Source organism: Arachis duranensis, chromosome 9 (genome assembly GCF_000817695.3).
Source record: "Arachis duranensis cultivar V14167 chromosome 9, aradu.V14167.gnm2.J7QH, whole genome shotgun sequence".
Taxonomy (NCBI): Eukaryota; Viridiplantae; Streptophyta; class Magnoliopsida; order Fabales; family Fabaceae; genus Arachis; species Arachis duranensis.
In genome coordinates, this window is record NC_029780.3 from 86,117,177 (window position 1) to 86,142,643 (window position 25,467).

Consider the following 25,467-nt stretch of genomic DNA (forward strand, 5'->3'; position numbering starts at 1 on the left):
CAAGTTCTACTTCATATCCTCTGGCCACTACTATTGCTTTGCTGTTCTTCTGCTCTATCTCCTCTTCCTCTTCTGCTAGTTCCATGTAGTAGAAGCCTCCTTCGCTCTTTGTGACAATCTGTTTGCCTCTCTGTACTGATTCTCTTTCATTTGTTTTGTAGTGTCCAATTGCTCCATCAATGTCCATGTTATTCCTGTTGTGGGCCTCCTCTTTTTTTTCCTTTTCTGTGCTTTTCCTCCTTTTCTCTTCAGCCATGTTTTTGTTGAACTCCTTCAATATTTCTCTGATTGTGATGTTCCTTTCTTCTTCAATTGGCCCACTTCTAGTTTGTTGTCTGTTTCTGTTGGGCCTTTGGTTAGTGAAAGCCCATGCCCCTCTTTTTGTGTTGTCTATCTTTTTCACACCTGGCCCACCTTTCTCTTTAGGATGCCTAGGAATCTTGCTCCTATCCTCCATATTCTCTTCTGCCTTTTCTTTTTCCCTAGCCTCATTCACGTTTCCCATTGTTACTGACTCACTGGCTAGCTGATTTTGTAGGATAACCTCTTCCTTTTTTCCTTTTTTATGATTTGCTGTCCCATCATCCTTTAACCTAAGGGTATTATTGTGTTTATCACCATTCATTCCATCCTCATCGGCCCCTTCATCTTGATCTTGCTCTTCTTGTATTGCCACCTGTCTCTCTCCCATTTGTTCTTGTGGATTTGCAGATCTGTCCCGTGATTTGGCAGAGGCACTAGCTTGAGAGCTTCTCACATCCCCTAGACTTGACTCCCCTCTGTTCTTCTGAGCTTGTCTTTTCAGCCACTCTCTTCCTTGCATACTTCTTTCACACGCCTCCCAAAACTCCTCCACCCAATTGTTTTGTTCCTCTTTTCTCCTCCTTATCCCTGCTTTTCTGGCCTCATTCTCTATGGATTTCAACCCTGGAGTTGAGAGTTCAGGCCCATATCTAGGCATTTCTGAATTTACTAATGATCTTGCTAGCTCCTCCTCACATGTTCTTCTGTCATGCCCAATTCTCCCACACTTATAGCAGTAATCACACAGTTTTTCATATTTGAATTCTGCCCAAGAATGGTCTGTATCTTTTCTTTTGAACCAAAATCCAGTTTTCAGTGGTGCTTGAACATTTATCTCAACTCTGACCCTCAGAAAGGATCTAAGCATATTCCCTTCAACAAAGGGATCTTTAGCACTGATCACTCTCCCAACTATGGCTCCTATTCTCTCAGCATTTTTTATGTTAATTTTATCATAGGGTAAACCATGTATTTGAACCCAGATAGAGAGTTGATTATAGTTTACCTCTTCAATGGACAGGTTTGAGCTCCACTATTGCAGACTCAACATGTGCCCTTCTATCCTCCATGGTCCACCTTCATATGCTCTTCTGGCTTCCTCCTGGCTCTTGAAGTTCAGGATAAAGGAGTTTGGTCCTGCATTGGTGATCACCAGACCCTGTGGATCTCCCCACATGTTGAAGATCGTTTTGCGCACTGTGACCGTATTGAGCACCTTTTCCGTCAACACCCGACCGACTAGTTTCTGGTTTGTATTATCTCCATGTTGAGCTGAAGATTCTTCCAGGTCTAGAATATCCCCTTCCATGGCTACATTCTCCATCCCTTCCATGACTCGCCTTGTTGGATTATGTATCTTTTTGTCTCCGCCTGTTGTTTATGATTCTCTTCGAACTTATATGTGAACTGGCTTGAATAATTTGTAAGATTAAAGGCTTCGCTTGTCGAAGCAGTGTTGCTCCACCTCTGGAGAGCGTGAGGCTCCACTATAGGAGAACATACTAGTTGGTCATTAGCTCCTATCCCTATCTCATCTTCCCTCAAATACCTTTCTCACAACCCTACTATATCATTCTCAATGGCGGTTGGTATGTCCTCCACAGTATATTTATTGTAAAACTTGTTTCAAAAAAACCAAGGAAGCCTAGAGACACAGCCCACTCTGTAGTTAAGCAAAATCAAATGACCATAATGAATATCGGTTATGACCCAAAATACTAAATAAACTATTGGACTTTTCTGGGCCATGCCTATTGGAGTTATTTGCAGATATTTTTTTTAACCAAAAACATGTAATATTCTTTCCAAAAACAAACATATAATATGCCCATTCTCTCAACTGGAGAGCAAATTTCTCTCAACTGGAGAGAGTTGGTACAAGCAGGAGTTCTCTGTAAGAGAGATTACCTATCACAAAACACAAAACAACCATTATGAACTAGAACCTATTTCATCAACACAAAACAACACATACAGAACCCATACACATAACAATACATCTACATTCCGCAACATTTACACACAAGAACATCAGTTTAGCACGGCTTCGAAGGCAAGAGCATCAGCAGAGTTAAATTCAGCTAGCATGGCATTGTTCATCAGTGACCCTATAGATGGAAAAATAATAACAATCAAACAGGAGGAGCAAAAAGGTTTCAAGCCGGAATGCATCAACATAATTGGAAAAGTCATAGCAGATAAAGAGATTAATTTCAAGACAATCAGGAATGCTTTAATGGGAATATGGGAAAACCTGAAAGGATTATCCATCTCTGAAGTGGCGTGAAACAAGGTGTTAATAAGCATTGAAGACAAAAGAAGAAGGCAACAGATCTTAAAAGGGGGCCATGGAGTGTAAGGGGCTATCTGATCAATCTAAAACTGTGGACACAAAATGAGTCAATACATGAAGTGGATCATAGCTTTCTAGAATTCTGGGTACAGATTCATGGCTTGCCTTTAGAATACATGAATGTTGAAACAGGCAAATTTATAGGTGAGAGAATGGGGATAGTGGAGGAGGTGGAGGATCCGGTCAAAAATAATATTTTGGCAAGGTCTTTTTTCAGAGTGAGAGTGGCCATGGAAGTGACGAAGGCATTACCTACTGGATTTTGGATGAGAAGGGATAATCTTCCTGATACTAGGATTCACTTCAAATATGAAAGATAATGGGGGTCAATCAAGCAAAAGCAATACATGTTGTAACAGAGAATGAGGAAGAACAGTGCAATGAAGAAGAAACAGAGAAAGGAGGGGAGGCGCGTGGAAGAACAGAATACAACATGCAAGTGGCAGAGCTACAGGAGTCTGCAGCCAGTGGAGTAGGTATTGACCAGGCAAAAAATAATGAGAAGAAGGGAGAGGAAAATTCTAGAAATCAGGAAAGTAGAGAAAAAGTAAGAATGGAAGGAGCAGAGCAGGTGGGAGAAATCCCAAAAAATCAGCTGACTAATGGAGGAAATCAAGGGAAAGAAGATCAGAGACAGATGGGGATATTGGGTAAAGCTACACAGCAACAAAGAGGCAAAGAGGCCAAGTGGAGTATAAACAAAAATGGGCTTGGCCCAAAGAAGGTAGGACAAGTCTTAGGAGGCATAAGATTATTTCAAGAAGGAGAGCCCACTAAAAAGTGTCCAAGCAATGCAAATTATGAAGAAGAAAAAAGCTACTCATGCACTAAAGGCCCAAGCAAGGGTAATACAAGGCTGCCAACGTATACTGGGTATGGGAGTAAAGAAATGATGCAACAGGAAAAAGATACTGAAATAGAAGGGGCCAAGACAATCAGGGAGTTATTAAGGGAGAAATTTGGGAAGAGAAATGAAGCCAATACAGAACAGAGGAAGATTGAGCATATGGAAGTCACAGTAGCGGAAAATAGGGAGGAGACACAAAGTGAAAGCATATGGAATTATAGAAAACAGAATATCGAAGAAGTGGGAAAGAAGAAAGCCAGGAAAACACAAGTCCATAGAGATGGTAAGGGAAGCTTCTACTTGGTGGAGTTGGCTAGTGAAGATGATGAAGAGCAAGAGCAGCAACACCGTAGGGAGAATACAGAAAACTGGGAAATTGAATTGGCAAACAAGATGCAATACAAATTAAACATTAAAAGGAAAAGAGATTCAATAGAAAGGCTCACAATTCTGGATTCAGATGAGACGAAGATGGAACAGCAGACTATGATAACGCGAAGCAAAAGGAGCAAAGTTGAGTACAAGACCGAAGGGAAAAACACCAGAGAACTGACTATAAGAGGTGATCACAGCAACTTTTCTTTTGATATGGCTGAGGAGGCGGGCCGACACATGCCCCACCTAGAGCCATGAGTGTTATAAGTTGGAATTGTCGCGGGGTTGCAGCCCCTGCGACAACCTCAGAGGCTCAGGACCTCTGTAGGAAATTTAAACCAGATATTTTGTTCTTGATAGAAACAAGGGCCAAGGAAGGTAGAATTATGAAACTTAAAAAGAAGTTACATTTTGAGAAACACTTTTGCATCGAACCCCGGGGCTTGTCCGGTGGTCTATGCCTTTTGTGGAATAAAAATATTGATGTTGATGTTTATGCATGGTCTAATTATTATATAAAAGCTAAAATAAAAGAAGATAATAACTTTGACTGGAGCTGCTATTTTCTATATGGGAACCCAAAATTTCAACATAGAAAGGCTCAATGGAAGGAGTTGTCAGCACAGAATAGGTCAACGGATGATCCACAAATATTTATAGGAGATTTTAATGATATTTTAGAACAAGAAGAGAAAATAGGATTGCACCCAAAGCCTCGAAGTCAAATAGAGGAATTTAGAAAATTTATTAACTATAACGAACTGATGGATATAGACTTGAAGGGTGGTAGATTCACTTGGTTCAGCAACCCAAGGAATGGATTTGTCACCAGAGAGAGGTTAGATAGAGTCTTGGCAAACTGGGCTTGGCGTATGATATATCAGAATGCTACGTTAACTGCTCTACCGGCAATTAGCTCAGACCACTGTCCGATCTTTCTACAGCTAAAGCCAAAGGGAAGAAGCTCCAAGCAGTTTAGGTATGAGGCTTATTGGGAAGATCATAAAGAATGCAAGGAAATTATCAAAAAAGGATGGAATAATAATGAAAATCAACAAGGAAAATGGGAAGATCTTTCAGGCAAAATAAAGAATTGCAAAATTGAATTGAGCAAATGGAGTAAAAAAACTTTTAGAAGAGCAGATAGGGAGATTAATGAGCTGAAGGAAGAGATAAAGCAGCTTCAGGAAAGAGACCTAACTGAGGAAGTTCAGCAATGTATTATAACTGAAGAAAAAAATTGAAGACTTATGGAGGAGGGAGGAGAAGTACTGGGGCCAACGATCCAGAATCAAATGGTTGAGGTGGGGTGATAAAAATACTTCATTCTTTCATGCTTCAATAATACAAAGAAGGGATCGTAACAGAATTGAAAGATTAAAAAACCAAGAGGGACAATGGATCTGTAGAAACAAGGAGATAATGTCTTTAATTGAAGAACATTTCACAAATCTCTTCACAACAACAGGTGGAAGGAATTTCGAGAAAATCATAAGGAAGATTCCGAGAAGAGTAACTCAACAAATGAACGAGGAACTACTATGGAACATCACTGATGCAGAAATTAAAGAAGCGGCATTTTCGATGGGGAGCCTAAAGGCTCCAGACCCAGATGGTTTAAATGGACTCTTTTTTCAAAAGCATTGGGATGTAATTCATAAGGAAGTTATCGCGGTGGTGAAAGAGGTTTTTACATCTGGAACAATGCCAAAGGAAATGGGAGAAACTACAGTTGTGCTTATACCGAAAATCAAACAACCTGAGAATTTGGGTCAGCTGAGACCAATAAGTTGCTGCAACTTTGTCTATAAGATCATACAAAGGTAATTGTAATTAGGCTGAGAAAGATACTAGACAAGATAATCTCTCCAATACAAAGTGCGTTTGTCGGTGGAAGATACATTCAAGATAATATTTTGATCGTACAAGAAGTGTTCCACAGCCTTGGAAAAAAGGGGAAAAGAGGATCACAAAGTCTAGCAGTCAAGTTAGATATGAATAAGGCATATGATAGACTAGAGGGGGATTTTTTGGAAATGGTGTTGCAAGCTTTGGGCTTTGATCAGAGATGGGTCAATATTGCTATGGAATGTGTCAAAAGTGCCTCCTACAGGATTAAAGTAAATGGAAACCTCAGCAAGGTCATTAATCCACAGAGGGGCCTCAGGCAGGGCGACCCACTATCTCCTTATCTTTTCATATTAGCAGCTGAAGTTTTTACCATTCTCATGGAAGAGGCATACAGCAAAGGAGAAATTACAGGTTTCAAGGCAGCACCTAATGCACCTGCCATTACACACCTTTTGTTTGCAGATGATTGTATAGTTTTGGCTGAAGCAAGGGAAGATGAACTTTATCAAATCATACAAATTTTGAATCAGTATACGAAGGCATCGGGACAGATGATAAACTTGGAGAAATCGGGGATTATATTCGGAAGCCAAGTTCCTATACAAACAAGGGTAAATATTGAAGAGATATTAGGAATGCCTACTTGGGAGGAACCAGGAAAATATCTTGGACTACCGGCACAGTGGGGAAGATCCAAAAACAAGGCACTGACATGGATAGAGGAGAAGGTGATGAACAAGTTAGAAGGCTGGAAAGAAAAACTACTAAATCAGGCGGGTAAAGAAACCTTGATTAAGTCTGTGATACAAGCCATTCCAGCATATGTTATGAACGTTGTGATGTTGCCGAAGAATTTCTGTCAGAGGATTTGTGCAAGAATAGCAAAATTCTGGTGGGCAAGCTCCGGAGAAGAAAAATGGGTGCATTGGAGGAGTTGGACAAAAATCAGCATGAGCAAAGAGGAGGGAGGCTTGGGTTTCAGGGACATGCAAAGTCAGAACCTGGCGTACCTAGCGAAACAAGCTTGGAGAGTAACGAGAAATCCTGATGCCACTTGGGTTAAAATACTGAAGAGTATATACTTTCCAGAAACTGATTTTTGGGAAGCGAAGGAGGGGAAAGGAGCATCTTGGGCCTGGAAAAGCATAATACAAGGAAGAGACTTTCTAAGAAGGAACAAGCAACAGGAAACACAACAGTGGACATAGTGAGTGATTTAATGGAGGAAGGTGGAGGATGGAATGAAAACAAGATCAGACAAATTTTTCCACAGAACATAGGAGATATGATTATGAATACACCTATAAGCCTAATCAATAAAGAAGATCGAATAATATGGCCCTACAGATATGATGGAACATACACAGTGAAGACAGGCTATAATGCGGCTAAGATGGAGAAAAGAGAACATGAAACAGGTTCAGGATCATCAAGTACAGATTTGAAGGAACTTTGGAGAGGAATCTGGGGAATGCGAGTCCCAAAAAAAATCAAAATATTTACTTGGAGGGCTGCACATGATATAATTCCAGTAAACTACAACCTTTATAAGAAGAGAATCATAAGAAGCCCTATATGTCAAATTTGTGGAACTGAAGTAGAAACAACGGAGCATGCACTATTACTATGTCCTTGGACGAGGGCTGTGTGGTTTGGAGCTCAAAGCCAATGCATCCCAACACCAGAAAATGTTACTTCATATGGAGAATGGTTACTAGAGAACATGAGGCAAATTAACAAGGAAGGTAAAGAATCGAAAGAAACTATGATAAGCAAATTGGGATACCTAAGCTGGGAAATTTGGAAATCTAGAAACTGTGCAATTTTTCGGAATAGCAACATAGAACCAATGGCAACGATTACAAGGGCGAGAATTTTAGAAACGGAATTTGAAGAGGCAAATAAAATAGATGAACAGAAGCAGCCATTCACAGACAAAAGGAATAGTATTGAAAATAGAAATTTGTATAGAACAAGGGTTACCTGGAGGCCGCCAATAGGAGACAAGCTCAAAGCAAATGTTGATGGAGCTTTCAGGAAGGAATCCGGAAAGGGTGCAATAGCTGTTGTAATCAGAGATAATGAAGGAAAGGTGGTAGCAGGATCAGTTGAAATAGTAAGAGCAACATCAAATCTATCAGTGGAATCAATGGCATTAAGGAGTGCGCTTATTCTAGCAAAAAATTTACAATTGAAAAATATCCTATTTGAATCGGATAGTTTACCTCACATCTAAGCAGTGAAAGCGAAAGAAACTATCGGTGAGATAGATCCGATTCTGAGGGATATCTATGTCCTGATGGAGGGTATATCAAATAGCGGTTTTACGTGGACACATAGGGAGGGCAATCAACTAGCACACCAAGTGGCAAGCCTTGCGATAAATAGCAGACTGAATCGAAATTGGACCTGGGACCAACCAGTGGAAATCAGAGGAATTGCAAGAAGAGAAGCACGTAATACTTTCAAACAGGCCATGACCGAGCAGCAACATTTTCAGCACAATTTTCAAGCTCTGCAGATAGTGAGAAGACAGTAACATGACACCTAAAGTGTCGGCACTAAATATCTAAAGACTCTGAACCAATCTTGCATCATGGCATCATTAGAAGTAGACAGAATCAGACTTGTGGGAGAAGATGGATTAGAGCTGTGGGATTCTCCAGAAAAAAAAAGAGAGAGAAATCAATTGCAGAATTTTTTGGTTTGCTGTCTTGGTGCGATGAAGGCTGAAGGCGTTATTATAGAGGACACGATTCCTCTACTGGCGGGAGGTGCTTTAAACTGCTGAAGAAGATGGAGATCCAACTACATCTCCCCTAGTGTCACTACTCAGAGAGGAAGAAGAGTGACTGCCATATATGAATTACAACGTACCAACTATCAGGACAACACAGCCAGGAAACCAACTCTTACTGAGCCGGCGGAAAATTACCTGGAGAGGATGACATCTGCCGAAGTCCAAGTGAAGGCGCGCTTCCCGTCTTTGGCTTGGCAGTTCAAACAGCGCGAGTTCGAGGGGGAGCGTTGGACAGAGTAGTAGTGACGATGGTGAGGACCCAATAGTAGTGACGATGTTGAAGACCCAAGGGAAAGCTCCGGCGAGTAACGGCGTGAAGATAGGATTCAAAACGGGATAAGGCAACAGGATAGGAGCAACGGCTGCAGTTTGGGGAAGGAGAATGTATCTAGCGCCGGATTCAAAACCAGGTCGTGCATAGAGTTGGGAGTTCCGTTTTCTGTGGTTTGGGCTTTTTGTTAGCCTGGAACCTGACCAAAAAAAAAAACATATAATATGCCCTGTTTCTTTAATTTCATTCTTTATTAATTCAACGCAAAAATAAGTTGCAAATATTCAGAGCTTGTTTAAAAATCAAAAGCAATTATTGACAAGACCAACCTCAAACAATAATGTTTATTTGTATTTCATTTAAAGTTCAAATTCACTCTATTTATGCGTTCGATTTTATCTGTTCGACTACGACTTGGTACACTGAATTCAAATGTGTGGTTATTAATTATATATCTATATTTATAAATATCCTGACATCTTTAGATATTTTTCAAATTCAATTTATTAAAAAATTTGCTTAAATTTCGGAGTCTCTTAAAGATACCAGTTCCATTTCATCATAAAAAATTTAGGCATTTCAAAAAAAAATTTAGACCTCACTGTTTAGACTCAAATTTTTTGGAACAGTATCTTTGATGGGGTCATACTCAGAAAGATAAGTGTGAGAACACTAATAACCATGAGAGACAAACTCTTAACACCAGTTATGACATTTTTCAACAGGAAATAAAATCGTCTGGTTACTTTGTTAGGTCCCTAGTCCTTTTCATTATTAGGTCAGAAAATACAAATTTCACAATATCCAACTAACCCTATGTATATAGATCGCAATTCATCCCTAGGTTATTCCTTTTACTTTTCTTAACCTCAATTCAAAGAGGCCATGATTAAAGGAAAAATAAATTATTAATTAAATTAAGTAAACACGGGAGGATTAGAGCTCATATAAAATGAAAAATAAAATTATACACACATAGTTTTGATTGGTTGATGTAAAGTTGATGATTACACATAGATGGCTGTGCCGTATGACCAATTAACAAAGTTGCATATGAGCTTCTTGCAATAAATAAGTATGGTGCAATTGACTCTTTGACTTTATGATTAATCTAATAAATTTAAAGGCCCCCAAAATACAGTTGGATCAAGCTTCACACACACATTAAGACATATCGAATCAAATATTTACACAAGATATATCCTATTCTTCTGTTCATATAGCAGTCTCACTACACCTCTGAAATTCAAATATAATAAGATGACATTTATTTAATTATTAGTAAGTTTCTTAACGTTTACTTTTTTTTTATTCCACCGATAATTTCATAATCAAATAGTAAAATCAATTATGAAAGAAATGTTTACAGAGGTTTGACTCTAGGGAGAAGAAAAACATATCATTTGATTTGAAACTTTGTTCACTATTGAAGTTTTTAGCCTTTTCAAAATATGTCATGAAATCAAAGAGATGAATCCGATTAAACACGATAAAAACAAAAAAATCTAATTTTTCACTTCTATATTATATTAGATGAATATAAATCACAAAAATTTTATTGAATTATTGTGTTGTATATTAAAAGTATTTTTAGATAAGACATTTATCCTATACTTATTTGATATATGTATTTTTTTATATCTAACTGTATATTAATAAAAAATAAAAATATTTTTTCAAACATATTTAAATATTTTCAAATATCATTAATTATCGACATTAATTTTTACATATATTCTTGAATAAATTAAAAATAAATATATATTATTATTTTGTTAAAACAAAAGTTATATTAAATATTTTATATAATTAAAAATATTAAAAATATTTTTAAAAATAATTTATACTTTAATATAAATAAAAATATTTTATATTTTATAAATATATTATCCTTGTATCTTAAAGGAAATAAAATTAGTATGTCCATATGTTAGGTATTACATCATATCTTGTATCTATGTCCTTATTTCTTAGTTAGATAATATTTGATTAATATCCAATTTAGATTATAAAAAAGGAAAAGTCTAGGAGACCAACAGTTTTGTTGAATTTTGGCCAGCATGTAACCAGCAGAGGAAGGTGAGCCATTGGATGAAATCTCACACCAATCTCACACCATCAAATCATCATTGATGGGTAGTTGATGGCTAACAATCACAAAAATTGCTGCCCCCTAGTATTGCTCTATAAAAAAATGCTACTTCTAGAGAAGAATGTTCTGTCCACGTTAGCATCTGTCCAAACACATTAGAATATAGCTTTATATATGTCTCTAAGTCAGTCTAACTACCTCAATCTTTTTTTTTTTTACTTTACTCTATATAGTTCTTCCTTGTTTCTTTGAATATTATCGTTGAGAAAAAAAAAATGTTAGAATCTGTGGTGGAGTTCATAACTGAAGCAGCTTCAAGCACTGCTTTCATCTTCTGTTTCTGCAATTTGATCTTCATACTCATTATCCTTGTGGACTTGAAGCCAAGCCTCATAAGTTTTGATCAACAAAAAATTGATCAACTCCATCATCATATTCATCATCACCCCATCAACACAGGTACACAAGGAACAACAACTTCCAAGTTTCTACTCAGAAAAAACAAACCAACTCAACAAGATGAACCTGAAAACGCAGAAGAGAAGAAACCAGAATCTGAAGGTAATAATGATGATGACTTTGGTAATGAGGAAGAGGAAGAAGAGGTTGAAGGGAAGGATGATGAGCTGAGGAGAAAGGTGGAAGAGTTTATAGAGAGAGTTAACAAAGGTTGGAAAGCTGAATATTTTAGCACATAAATACTAATAATAATGTTTATTTGTTGTGGGAAAATTTCATTATTAATTAGGCCTAATTAAGGTTGGAGTATCATAAGAAATCTTATAGTATTACACTATTACTTACTAGTTTGTTCTTTAGTTTTTTTAAACATTTTTAATTAGAATGCTTATGCTATTAAGATTTTAGAAGAAATTAAGTTGTTTAGGAGTGCCTTGAAGGATTCTGTTCAAAAGATGAACAAAAGATGAAGCCAATCGTGATGAAAATAGTATGACTACATTTTATTTATGTGTTTGTTTTTAATGAAGAACTTCACTACTTGTCTACTTCAGATTCAGCACAGAAAAGGTAGCAAAAAAGAAAGGAAAAAAAAAACATATAAATAGCATATATGTTGTGGAGATTCAATTGTTATATATAAGTTTTAGCTTTCTTTTCTGGTTTCTCATAAAGATTGAGTAGTAGTTCCAAGACATTATTTAACCTTTTTCTTCAAACTTTATGAGTAGTCTAGAAAGGTTGTTGCATACTAAATGAAATGGTTAATTAATTTTACTATTTTTTTTTAAAAAGTTAAGCATCTTAAATTTACATCCATACTTAATATATTATATATACATACAATATAATTTATTAATTTCTGAAAATTGCTTCTTAATATAGAAGAAAAGTGTTAGAATTATAGGAAAGTTTTGCTCCTGGTTGGAAATTGGCACCCAAGTCGTTACATATAATATATAATCCCTCTATTTTGTTTGCTGTTTTGAGGTTATCTGACAAGGAAAATCTGAATGAATGTGGTGGTCCAATGAAAAATTGATACTTTCAGATTTGTGTGACTATCCATTTTTGTTAAATCAAAGAGATTTCTTGATACTAAAATACTGTGAAACTGCTGCATAACTACATAGGATAAGACCAAAAAACAGAAATCAAAATAAATAAGAAGAAAAAAAAAAGGAAATTTTGATGTCCTTGTCAGAATAAAAATACATTTTGATACTCCATAAGGATAAATAATGTACACACAAGACGGAATATACTCTGCTGATTTTTGCATGCCTAAAATAAGAAAAAATGAAAACAAAAATAAAGATGAGGATATATACATGTATGTGTGTGTGTTAGTTGGAGTGCTAGCGTTAAGCAAAATCTCAATCAGGTATAGTGGTTGGTAACTTGGTATAATATTGATTGGTAGGTAAGTGAAGACTTGCAATGTCTGCATCATCATTCATAAGTCCCTTTTGCATTTTTTTTCTCATTGACAAAAGAGTAAAATGACAATTAAATTATCAAAAATTTTGATTTCAGACTAATTAGTCCTTTAAAAAAATATATTAATTAGGTCATTCATGATAGTAAGCAATGGACTTATATGTCCTTTTATCAATGAATAGTAAGAACCGAAATAAAATTACCTTATTTTGTTATCTACAGTGGTGGACCATATGAACATAAAAACGATATAATTTTAGACACTAAAACGTTTATTATCTTTTGAGTTACTATTCTCTATTTATCACAAATTCTACTAAAATAGGTAAAATTTCACTCCAAAAATTATTTATACAATGATCTTTCATAAATAAACCTGTTACAATAATTAATGATACATATAAACATCACCATTAAATTTTACGTGATGAATTGAGAAAAAAACATCACATGTCCACTATTTGCTATTATAAAGGAACAAAAACAAATTGATACTTTATTTTTTTCCAAAAACTAATTAGTCCAATGTCAAAATACACAGAAACCTAATTATCACTTTACTCAATAAAATTATCATATCTTCCTTCTCCTTTCACTTTAGTACTTCATTCTCTGGAAAAAAGAAACAATAAATAAAAAATAAAATAAAACATTAAGAAACTTCCAAAAGAAAGTTAAGCCTAAACGGCTGATAAGCCATTTTCTTCTTTCACAACAAATAGTATTGTGAAGTTACAAGAGTTCTGAAACACACATCCAATCACATCTTTTAACATCTAATTGCTACAAACAATGAGGCAAGTAAACATCAGAGATACATTATCAGGAGAGCACATACACATGACAAAAACCCTAATAAAACAGTTTCCTAACTGAACAACCTAGAAATCAAAAGAGTAAACTTTTTTGAGTCAAAACCATTTGTGACACTCATCTGACTCATCGAGGTTCTGTATTTGTAAGTTAAATTGTCAGCGTCAGTCAAGCATGAGTGAGTTTGATTCTGCAGAATGCTAACCAATCCGCACCGAGCGATATGCTTTAGCATGGGACCTCCGCATTCGGATGGCTTGGGTTAGACTCCTTTTCAGGCAAAGGTTCTTTATTGTCAGCAGATGAGTTCCGAGAGTCTGGAGCATTGTTAAAGGAAACAATGTTCTCTCCATGTCCATGAAATGCAGTAGGTGTCATAATAGGCTTCACTCCACCAAAACTGACTCGTATTTCCTCGTTGGAGACAACAGGAGTAACGTGTGATGGGGTAATGGTTGATATATGTTCCACCCTAGGCTTCTTCGATTTATGCTCGAGCTGGTGACCGGGGAGAAAACTGCCCACAACAACCTGATGCAGAAGATTAGTGAGAGAAAGTGTCAAGTTGCTCCTAATAAATTCAACAGTTCCAAACTAGTCAATTTTTTACGAATTTATTATGCCAAGTAGCATAATATTATCTTATTCTTTAAGTTATGAAACATCAGATTAGCAAGTACATAAAGATCTTGAATGAACATCCTTTCCGCAGCATGAGGTTTACCTGAACAGGGCCTGCAGCTATCAGCAAACCAGCGAGTCCTCCGCCCATTACTCGACCATCTGGACCTGCTAAAGAGACACTCATCCCGCCAGATCTGCTTCTCGTAACTCCATTCTCAGTAGGCATAAAGGAACCAGACAAGGAAAGAATCTCAAATCGCCCCTTTAAAAGAATCAAATAAGTGTGAGCTTATTTACACATGACACCAACTGTCAGGCTAGAGACTTAAGGGTAAAGAAGGAAGATGACTGAGGCGCCAATTAACAACGCATCGAATCTCTGATTTAAAAAATTGGAGAATATACCACACTCTATGTACTTCTTCAAAATTATTCAGATGGAAATTATGAATATATGGAAACAGGGAAGAAAGGTCAAACCTAGGATATGAGGAAAAGAAACTTAGTCATAAATCATAATCCCGTCCACTATTTTCATTTATGTGATACAAGTTTAATATAGCATCCAATTGGTAATGTCCAAAATCTACGAGGGTACATGCTTTTTGGCCACATACCCAGCAACATACCCAGTATGGGTACGTACTGGATACGGGAACGCTTTTGGGCACTATTAGGTGTGCACCTCACAAAAAAACATTTTTTGTTTTACACAAAAAGATGTTTTGGATAGAGGCATAGAGCTGGGTATGGTTCTTTTTTGTATTTAGTTCAAAATTACATAATTTTGAGTAAATTTTATCTATTTTTTAATTATTTTTATTCTAAAACTAGTTAGATATGCATTTTAAGACATCAAGTTGACTATTTAAATATTTATTTTTTAATTTAAGATTAAATATTTAGATTATTTTAACGTTAGAACTTTCGTATCATGTACAGGATACAAGTACCGTACCCATATTCATGAAACTTAGGCTAAAAAAAGGATATTTCCACAGGCCCGACATAAAATCCAACATATTTCTCCACAAGAAAGCATCGATTGCAAATTATTTTAAAATTCAAAGAATGTGCAGTATATGCATACATTTATCATTTATTCTCAATAACACTTACCGTTCCTTTCTTTGTAAAGACGGAAAAAATTAAGCACATATATGAAGCTTTGAATTTTGGAGTGCATTTGGAAACTCATGAAGGATATCTAACAAGTAAAAGATACAACAGCAGACATACATGGCTGAATATTATTCATAACCAAATTCATTACCAGTACCTCTTCTGTGATTAATTAAATGTTATTTAAACATCTTTTCATTGTTTAAGACAACACACACATTTTCTTTTGGTGCTGATGATTGATGAAACAGGATTGCACTAACCTCATACGTTAAGGTACCCCCAGAAGATGTTGGTTGACGAAGTGTAACATTTGAAATCGTGCCATTTGCAGAGAGAACACATATACCTCGTGATCCTTGTTGAGAAAAAGACATAATTTTCATAGTAACATCCTGAGACAGGCCATAGCAACATCACCAAAAAAAAGAAGAAAGAAAAACACACTACATGCAAATAATTATAACATAACCACCAAGCATCAGGGTTTCCCAAACAAAATCATAATTTGTTCCACTTATTTTTCTTTCAACAGTCCAGCCAATCCAATAAATTATCATCTCTACAATTAATGTTAACGAAAAAAATAATGTGATCAAAGGGAGCTTCCAGGTAAAAGACAAGAGTAAGATAATCTTTCTAATTGAAAACTTTCTCTATAAAATTTGTGGCAATCAGGTTTCAAAGAAAATGAATGGCTGTGTTCTGTATATGGCATTCATGCACAAATCAATAAGAGTGAAACGATAAATTAACTAGTTACTGCCCTTCAGTATATAGAATTCAAGGGAGTTGAATAGAATACCTCGCCAGCATTTACAGTAAGTACATGTGGTGTAAAATTGGCACCAACTGAGTATTGGATTCCCTCACCTACAAAATGGCATATATGGTAAGATGACAGAGTCTGTAGAGAAACTTGTTATCTAATCTAATTCAAATAATAATAATCCTAATTTTGCATGTAATTGCTTCACTAATCAAGTCAAAAAAAGAGCCTAATCTACTATGTGGTACTTAGGGCATTCTAAACGTATGCTTAGCAACAATGTAGTAGATATCATAGCTATACACAAGCTACTTTAGATGTACTCATGCTTTCGCTAAAATTTGTTAAATATTCAACTTTTCTATACTTAATGGCACTATGTACCTCCTTAAGAATGTACAAAGACAAAGAAGAAAACCTCATAAACATAATTAATGAACTGAGATTGACTACAAGTTCAGGTACAGCATTTTCACAGTCAATATAGGAATTGCTAACATGGGAGACAAAGAAGGCACAAAACCGCAGGTAGAAAGGGAAGAGAATAAGGGTCTATTTTGCTTCTTTCACTGTTTTTATTTTCTATATTATTCAGTTTTAGAATTTCATGAAGTAAACAAAGAAAATAGTGAAAACAGCAAAACCTTGTTCCCCAATTTCATCTTCTATTCTTACTATTTTCTTCACCAAAAGTGATTTGAAATATCGGATATGGCGGCGCCATAACGGTATGGCGTAGCGGAATTTGGCCTCGCCGCCATACAGAGGCCACCGCAACATGGTTTTTCACGGCAGGTGAAAAGGCGGCCGCAATTGCGGTGGCGCCAAGGCGGAACGCCATGAAAATGGCGAAAATGGCAGGTTTTTTCGGAATTCTAAAAAAATGAGGGTAGTTGGGTAAATTAGGAAACCCTAAGTGATACATGTAACCCTAATCAGCCTCTGTTATTCAAAAACTTCTCTTCCTCTCTTATTCACGCTGCTCATCATCACAGTTCCCTCTTTTTCTGGTTCGTAGTTACATACATTCTTTTTTTTTTTTTTCCGTTCAGTTCACTGTCTCCTTCCCTTCCCTCATAAACCTCTCTTCCTCCAATTTTTTTTTCCGTTCAGTTCAGTTCACTATGTCAACTTCCAGACCAGCCCTTGATTCTAATGATACTGAATCAGATGATGATGAGGGGGCAGCGGGACGCGATAATAATCGTGTTAATTTGGATGAAGTTGATGAGAGCTAGAATTTACATGGTTTATTTCATCATTTGTTAGTTTAAAGACATGATGAGACAATGACTTTGGTCTTTCTTTTAAGTTTTTAGTTTTTATGTTCTATGTCTTATGTTTATTTGCTAAATTTGCCATTATATTTGCTGCATTAATTGGATGTCTTATGACTAGAAAAATGATTATATAGATTATATTTTATAGTTTATTATATTTGCAAATTTTCTGCATGTTTTTGTACATATATATGCATTTTTTTAGGTAATCCGCCATTTCTCGCAACACCATCCGCCATTATTTTATGGTGGATTTTTGGCTCACAGCCATGAGCCGCCATCTGCAATAAAAAACTATGCACCAAACATAGGAATTGTAAATAGAAATCATTGAGACCCTAATGGATTAAGAAATTATTTCTTCCCCTTCATTTTAATATTTAAGATCCTCCAAAATTGAAGATACCTTAGATCCTAGCTCTAATTTATAAAGCCTCCCCAACCTATAGGTAATAGTTATGCAAGAAACCTCACCCTCTCCTCCATCTAAACATGCCTTGTGTTCTTCCATGCACTTAACAAGACATTTCACTACATTAAATTGATATACAAAATAAAACATTATCATTCTAAAGCCACTTTTAACATTCTGCAAGTATATACTCAATTGATTGAAAACTTTCCTGACTAAAATTCCAATAATGCAACCCATTTTTTTGACTCGTGCCAATTCAATTGACTAGAAGTATACTAAGTCACATAGGTTAAGTACTATACTCAATCAGTTGAACATGCAATAGTTTATTTAGGTCTAATTGTTTGCATGGCTAGGTTAAGACACTTTTTTCGTCCATGATAAAGGAAAATAAAGAGTACCATATGCTATCTGAAACAACAACAAAAAAAATTTCACTTTTCAACCACAAAAACAAAATATCCTCATCCATCTCACCACTTATATTTGTAGTTTGTAGATCTGAAAAGGAATCTAAGGGTCCACTCCTATTCCCCACCCTACCACCCAAGATAAACTCTATTATTACAAAACTGAAAATCAATTCCAAGAAACAAACTAGCAACTATTAACTACTAAAAACACAGATCACAAAAGGTAACTCCCAAACTCCAAACGATTACCTCCAAATTAATTAGATCTCAAAGGGTTGAAAACAAATTATGATATTCCTCAAAAAATGAGGTAAATGACAAGAGCCACTTCAGGTAAGAAAAATGCACTCATTTATTACTTTCATATACTCAATTCTCAACCACTACAAATGTAACAGTATAAAAGCAAAACTAAAAATTAAGGAACACAATAAGTAACCAATCTTAAGACATAAAAGATCCTTTAAACTCAAAGGTCAAAATTCAAAACAAGATCAAACTAAGTAAGAGCTATATATAATTTTACCTGGTCCTGGTCCTGGACTTTGAAAGTCAAACTTATATGATGACTTCTTGATGGACTCAACAGGCTTCCCTCTACCCCTTTTCCAGGCTGAGAACTCTCCCGTCAACGGAATTGATGCCGATATCGGCATCGGCGACAGCGCCCCAGCTGCTGCCGCCGCCGTTGGCTTCCCATCCGGTCCATACTTCCTAGGCCTTCCTCTCTTCTTCTTCCCATCGGTCCCCGTCGCTGGCACCGGCGTGGAGGCACCGGAAAAATCTAAGGTCTCAACTCTGGGTGCCACGTGGAAGCTCTCTGGGGCACTAGCATCACCTACCACTGCATGCCCAGCACCAAAATTCTCTTTTTCTTCCATTTTTATGTTAATCAAAGGAAAACTAAGACACTCCAAAAGCTTAAAAACTTGCTTAAACCCTCAACATTGAAGATTCAAGCGTTTTCAAGCTCAAAACATAAAAAAAAATCAGGAAAAATAATTGTTCTTTAAGGGAAAGAAATGTCAAACTTCGGCAACAGTAATAGATTCGAATGCGAGGAAAAATTTACAATCTGAAGGGAAACTTCAGAAACGTAATCTTTTGTTGAAAAGTTGAAGACCCAGAAGAGAAATTGGAGGCGCTTGAGCTTGGGGTTCCGAGAAAATCGCGATGATGTGAGCTCAAATCCTCACCATTGCAGAGAAAATCGAAAGCTTCGAGATTAACAGAATTTTATGAAAAAAAATTGTACAATTACAGAGAAAAATACAGACTCTGGCGCACAAATTCTCCAGAGTTGATACACGAATTTTAGGGTTTTGCAGGAAAAGGTGGAGTAAATAAATAAAGTAGAAAGGGGAAAAATTGGAAAAATTAAATAAATGTTTAAAATAAAGTAATTAAATATTGTAAATTTAATTATTAATTAATATTTTAATTGTTAAATTCAAAGTATAGATTTTGGTTAAGAAATTGTTTCACGTCCGTCTTGGAAATTTAATAAAGTTGATTTAATAAATGGCTGTGAATGCGGATGCTTAATTTGAATAGCATTAAAAAAATATGTAATATTTTTGAAAAGGAAAGAAAATGCCTTTTTTATATAAAACTAGCATTTATTTAGTTAAAGGTATTTCTTTAAAGAAAAATTTCAAAGCTGTAAAGCTAGGGTTGGAGCCACTGCATTACCTCAACTACTGACAATTTCTTTGTCTTTTCAGTTTCAAAAAAGTTGACCAAGCAACTCAAATGGATGAATTTATACAACAACAACAACAACAACAACAACAAAGCCTTGTCCCACTAAATGGGGTCGGCTACATGAATCAAACGACGCCATTGTATTCTGTCATGTAGATCTCGTCTGACCACCTCATGGATGGTCTTCTTAGGTCTTTCTCTGCCTTTCGCCCTTTGTCCATCTTCCATCTCATTCACCCCTCTCCTGACTGGATGTTCTATCGGTCTTCTTCTCACATGTCCAAACCACCTGAGACGCGATTCAACCATCTTTGGTTTTGTGATTCTACTGTATTTGCCACTGCAAGCGCTGAAGCGCATGCTCTCTCCTCTCTTGCTTTTTTAATTTCCTCCCTCATTCTCTTGATACATGTTCTATCCTTTTCACTTTATCTTCCTCATTCACAGCTTCTGTTGAACAAAAGCTCCAAACCTACTTTTTCCAATTTATAAGAATAATAATTAATAATCAATATAATTAAAAATGGGCGCAATTCATGCTTACCAGAAAATTTGTTGAGACTTGGTAAGCGATGATGCCTGCCCCTATATTTAGGTGCTCTATTCTCCCTTTATGTAACGTAACTGATATTATGGTAAAAATCAGCTACTTGCTCCAAATTTTGTATTATTAGGTGAGCTGAATTGTACACATCATATATACAATCTTGATTTGGAAAAGAAAATTATAAACAAAGACATGGTCAAAGCTCGAAACAGTGTCCCGCATGTTCTTGCTTTCATAATCCATTTAAGAATGTAAAATCCAAACACTGTTTTCCATATATTATCAGAACACGATGATTAAAAAAAATTCAGATGAGACTGCATAATCTCATATTAGTTGGTTTCACAACCTAGTTCTACGTCCACATCTTGTATACACACAATCAGGAAGCCAATTACAATTGACTCATGATTAATGATTTTAGAATAGATGATGAAAACAAGACAACCAAAGAATCATTGTAAGACAAAACCAAGACGTCTTTCTTCAAAGGAATATTCAATGTCACGGACCAATTCACCACCTCCAAAAGCAGGAGCTGGAGTCATGACCATCTTCATTGGAACTGAAACAGTGGAAGGTGTAGAAGGGACAGGAATTGGCATTGCCTTTGGTGTTCTATTCTCATCATCCACCACAATAGCAGCTGTCTTTGAGGGAGTAGAGAATGGCATATTGTTAAGTGAAATTGTTTTCTGCAACTTCTCACTCTGTATATTCAATTCATCCTTGGAATTTGCCATATTGGTATTTGATGATACTTTCGAAGTGATAGGCGAAAAAGGCTGTCGAGCAAGAGGTGGTGGTTCTATGTCACGAGTGCTCCCGGCACCAAATGAATACTTTTTTACAGGAACACCAGCAATATCTAGTCCTCTTCTAGCTACATAAACATGGGGAGAACAAAGAATATTAAAATAATAGTTCTAAATGCATATGTTTGTTCAACTTATGGAAGACAAAAACACCAACATGAAAGTTACGTGTGTTGACTTGTCTTCTATGTTAATTAAAATAATGCACAAACCATTATTTAATAAAGGAAAACAGTAGAATTTAAAGAAATACCTGATGATAAACATGAAACACCATCATCCAAGTAATTCTGCTCAACTTGGTGTGCTTTATCAGTCTTTCTTGCAACACGAGAATTAGCTTTTGAATCAGGTTTTGGAGTTTGAATCATTGCTCCTCCGAGGGAAACTCTTCGACTAGCTGCCCCACCAGTTGACATCCTAGGTCCCTTTTTTACACTCTGGGGCTTCGAAGGGCTCGGTTTTGACCCATATAGTGCCTCCTGTTCCGCTATCATTTGTCCCTGAAGTTTCTTCAGATCCTGATATAGAAAATAAATTTAGATGTTTTGAAGAAATAACAAAATATATATTTATTGTATATACTTATTCATTGATTGATACAACTTTGTGAAGATCTCAAAAGTAAGTTACACTACTAAGGTTTTGAGTAAGATGCCCATACCCGCTGCTTGCGGCGTTCTTGCTCTTTCTTTTCCCGTAATATGTTGTACTCTTCCAGCATGGAGAGCAGGCAAATCTAGAAAGCCACACAAAAGCAGGAATCATTTTGCAGCAAATTTATTTGAGCAACCAAACCAAATATTCTTATAAAAAAATGGTAATGATAAAGTAGAAAGAGAACTTACACCATCATAGGTGAACTGAATGCCTTTTTCCTTTTCCCATGCTAAAGTTTTTGAAGTCAATGCATCTACCATTGCTATTTGCAAGAGAGAGAAGTTAGATTTTAGAACAGGCACAATCATCTTTTATGCAGGAAGCAGATGAGAATGTTTAGCAGAGAAATGTTGAATGATGAATGTAGTGGAATAAGAAAGGAAAAACAATATCATTAGACCCATAATTTAAACCAGTACTGTTAATTTTGGTATGCAGAATATTGATATCGGCTCATTTTGGCAGTGGCACCTCTCCGTACAAAAATTAAGTCAAATTCACACAGAATTACGTAATGTAGTCCACTGAATCTATTTCAAGTGCAGGTTCCTTTTTCCAATTTTAATCTTGTTGCTTTATATCACTTAGTGATAATATAGTTACAAATCACCACAAATAAAGATACCATAAAGATCTATAAAATACCTGGGATTTTATTAACCAAGGCACGTGCTTTCTCAGCTCGCTTGAGAGTAAGATGAGCACCTCTCCCAGCATTGTATCGATTGTCATCCTGGAATATTAAGAAAATGTCGTAAGCATGAACTGAAAAAAAAAAAGTTGAAATGGAATGGTGGCAGGATGATGCAGGCAACTAACCCTGTTGTATTCCTCAAGCCAAGACTCCTCATCACAGGCTCCCAACCATTTCTCAACCTTTTCAAGTATTTCTTTTCGGCTTAAAGCTTCCTCTTTAACTTGAGCAATCTGAACTTCAATTTGTTCAAGCACACAAGCAGGGTCCACAGTTCCTGCAAAGAGACAGGCTTTATAAGTTTCCAAAGGAAATAGTATTGTGTCCAGAAATTCCTTAGTATAAAGTAGTACTTACCGGACTCTATAGCTTCAACAGCATATTCAACAGCACTATCTATTTCTGGAACCAGATGAGTCTTTCGACATATCTCCTCTAGTTCTGTTCTCTTCTTCAAAACAAGCTCTTTCATTTTGCTTGATTTTAACTCTTCTAATCTTGATACTTCTGCTTCAACCTGCGTGAAAATTATTACTTCGCCATGAACTCAACACATAGCCAAAACATGTAGCTTTACAAATATTTTAGTCAAGTAACTTATAACTCACACATTTGATGAAGTCCACAGACAAGGTGTTAGTTTCAGTTATTTCATGTTCTGAAGCAGCTATGTTACATGTAACATTCTGAAACATCTGTTGCTCTTCAATAGGTGTATCCATCAAGTTCCAGAGCTCCAACATTGATGTTGCAAGATCTTGGAGCTGTCAAATCAAAGCAACTTTGACTATCAACCAGAAAGGAAAGAACACAAAATTCAATTCACAAAGTGACAGAATAAGTCTTTACCTTCTGCATTCTCTGCAATTTTACTTCGCGTAGTTCTTGTATAGCAACAACCAATCGTTGGATGGTATCATTACTTACACTGTTAGATCCTTCTGATTCGCCTAAGCTGGGATGGATTTCATTGATTATCTGCTTAAAGTCTAGACCAAGCACTGAGCATAGAGAGTTCAACGTATACAGGTGCTCCTGGACCTTTTTGAGGCGACTACTCTGCATTCAAAAAGAAGATACAAGCCTCATTAGCTTTATATACAGTATCTAGAGAAGATGCTGTAAGTTGATCAAACAGTAAAATATGAACTAAAGCAAACATTACCTTTTCAATCTGAAGTGCCTGCAGCTGTTTGTGCAGATCTTCAAGTTTTCTCAAGGACAAATCAATTTCATCTACAACAGCTGGAATATATTCTCTTGGTCCATAAATCTCCATTGAGATAACTTGAATTTGCTCGTGAACTTCTATAAATTGATTTCTACGCTCAGACTTCCTTTTACGCATCTCCTCCAACTGTGGCAGAATTCTTGCATGCTCTTCCTTTAAACTTCCAGCATTTTGATCAGACTAGAAAACAACAGAGATAAAAATCATATTATTAGTCTTAACCAATATATCACTATATCAGATAAGAGAGGATGCAAATTTCTTTTAAATGCTAATTTACCACTTTCAATTACGGTCAGATAAATCATGTCATTATGCACAGTTTCACTCAGAATCTCTTTGGCAAAGCCCATCAGTCAAAACACAGCCACACTAAAACGAGAATAAGAAAATTAGCAATTCATGAAACATCTCTAACCTGCCTAGTATGGACTGGTCGCTCCCCCATTGCTGAACAGATGGCTGCAAGCTCTGCCTCGCAATCAGCAATTGCCTGCCTTAATTGAGCTCTATTACGATTGGCATGATCAACCTTCCTTCTATATACTTCTAGGCACTCTTGTTCAAGCTCAAAAAGCATTCTATCTCTCTCAGTCTCATTCTCCCCGACTTCATCCCATATTATCTGGTAATTAAATAAGGAAACCCATGAGATTTTCTTCAAAGTCTCTCTGTATATTCTTCAATTCATCTGCTGGTGGGGGAGGATACCGCAGAAAAGATAACTGCAGAAAGCATGAATGAATGTTTTTACCTGAAGTTCATACAAGAGGGACCCACAAGTTGTTTCAGCTTGCAAAAGGGGATCACTTTGAGGTTGAGACATTTTGGAACACTTCTACCTGCCAAAACACACTCTGATAAGTCATAAATACTTGCAAAAGTTTAAGACACAAATCCCCGTTGTAAATTTGACTTCGAATTAATGGGTCACATTGACAGATATGGAAATCAAGTAAATACTTGCAGCAACAGGAAAGCAATTTCTAATTTTTACAAATAAATAAGTTTTTTTCTCAAAGGAAAAAAAATGCTTTCAACTAATCGATCCTAACTGTAGAAAGGAAATTAGTATCAATTTTGACTGAGGTCCAAATGCAATAACTGTAGTCTATGCTTAAGAGGTAGCTATCATTCCCGCACAAAAATAAGTAATTCGGAACCCTAAACCCACACCGATTAACACAATGATGGCTCCGAGGGAGCAAAACAGCTCAACACTAAGGAAGAAAAAACAATACTCCACTACCAACACTGCAGCAAAAATGGCAGATCCCTAGAACTTAAATTTTATGAATCCCACCGTATCAAATGGAGAAACGAACACCAGTAAACAAATCAAAAACAGATAATTGAATCCCGAAACTTTAATTTCAAACTTATTTTAAGAATAGAAAGGAAGAGGAAGAGGGGGAAAAACGCGCACGGGTTTGTTCTATCAATCTGATTCAGAGAAACGCTAATATCGATCTGAGCTGGAGAGAAACATGAAACTAGCTACATTTTTCAAAACCAAATTCGAACGCTTCCGAATTTTTTTTTATTTTTACTTTATTTTAACATCTGAGGCATTTCGATCTCGCAGTGTT

General features: G+C 36.2%; 4 protein-coding genes across 4 annotated transcripts in view; 2 read left to right on the forward strand and 2 right to left on the reverse strand.

Moving 5' to 3' along the window:
• Positions 1–2,975: 2,975 nt before the first annotated feature.
• Positions 2,976–4,136, forward strand: LOC110275732 (uncharacterized). The gene has a single exon (XM_021131956.1). It carries the CDS (start codon positions 2,976–2,978, stop codon positions 4,134–4,136), a length of 1,161 nt encoding a protein of 386 aa, XP_020987615.1.
• LOC107466087 (uncharacterized) lies at positions 4,133–5,122 on the forward strand. Its single transcript, XM_016085065.1, has one exon. It carries the CDS (start codon positions 4,133–4,135, stop codon positions 5,120–5,122), a length of 990 nt encoding a protein of 329 aa, XP_015940551.1.
• An 8,343-nt stretch (positions 5,123–13,465) lies between these two features.
• Positions 13,466–19,659, reverse strand: LOC107466095 (AT-hook motif nuclear-localized protein 6). The gene is made up of 5 exons (XM_016085070.3): positions 18,754–19,659; positions 16,156–16,223; positions 15,614–15,745; positions 14,329–14,490; positions 13,466–14,135 (listed from the first exon to the last, which is right to left on the reverse strand). The coding sequence occupies exons 1-5, from the start codon at positions 19,106–19,108 to the stop codon at positions 13,833–13,835; spliced, it is 1,020 nt and encodes a 339-aa protein (XP_015940556.1). The 5' UTR covers positions 19,109–19,659; the 3' UTR covers positions 13,466–13,832.
• A 1,076-nt stretch (positions 19,660–20,735) lies between these two features.
• Positions 20,736–25,467, reverse strand: part of LOC107466094 (65-kDa microtubule-associated protein 3) — a 4,989-nt gene continuing 257 nt past the window's right edge. The window contains exons 2-13 of the mRNA XM_016085069.3: positions 24,633–24,720; positions 24,297–24,503; positions 23,813–24,058; positions 23,497–23,706; positions 23,256–23,411; positions 23,005–23,164; positions 22,773–22,924; positions 22,599–22,686; positions 22,142–22,215; positions 21,958–22,032; positions 21,547–21,814; positions 20,736–21,361 (exon numbers count right to left, since the gene is read on the reverse strand). Coding sequence (XP_015940555.1) covers positions 20,934–21,361; positions 21,547–21,814; positions 21,958–22,032; positions 22,142–22,215; positions 22,599–22,686; positions 22,773–22,924; positions 23,005–23,164; positions 23,256–23,411; positions 23,497–23,706; positions 23,813–24,058; positions 24,297–24,503; positions 24,633–24,704 — 2,136 coding nt within the window. The 5' untranslated portion in view covers positions 24,705–24,720 and the 3' untranslated portion in view covers positions 20,736–20,933. The remainder of the gene's footprint in view (positions 21,362–21,546; positions 21,815–21,957; positions 22,033–22,141; positions 22,216–22,598; positions 22,687–22,772; positions 22,925–23,004; positions 23,165–23,255; positions 23,412–23,496; positions 23,707–23,812; positions 24,059–24,296; positions 24,504–24,632; positions 24,721–25,467) is intronic.

Excerpts from the sequence above, each read along its gene's own strand:
- LOC110275732 (XM_021131956.1), top strand. The coding sequence starts at position 2,976 with ATGGGGGTCAATCAAGCAAAAGCAATACATGTTGTAACAGAGAATGAG.
- LOC107466087 (XM_016085065.1), top strand. The coding sequence starts at position 4,133 with ATGAGTGTTATAAGTTGGAATTGTCGCGGGGTTGCAGCCCCTGCGACA.
- LOC107466095 (XM_016085070.3), bottom strand. The coding sequence starts at position 19,108 with ATGGAAGAAAAAGAGAATTTTGGTGCTGGGCATGCAGTGGTAGGTGAT. Across the intron at positions 14,491-15,613 it reads GGGGTACCTTAACGTATGAG|GGGCGATTTGAGATTCTTTC; the intron begins GTTAGTGCAATC and ends ATTCTTTTAAAG. Across the intron at positions 14,136-14,328 it reads TAGCTGCAGGCCCTGTTCAG|GTTGTTGTGGGCAGTTTTCT; the intron begins GTAAACCTCATG and ends CTTCTGCATCAG.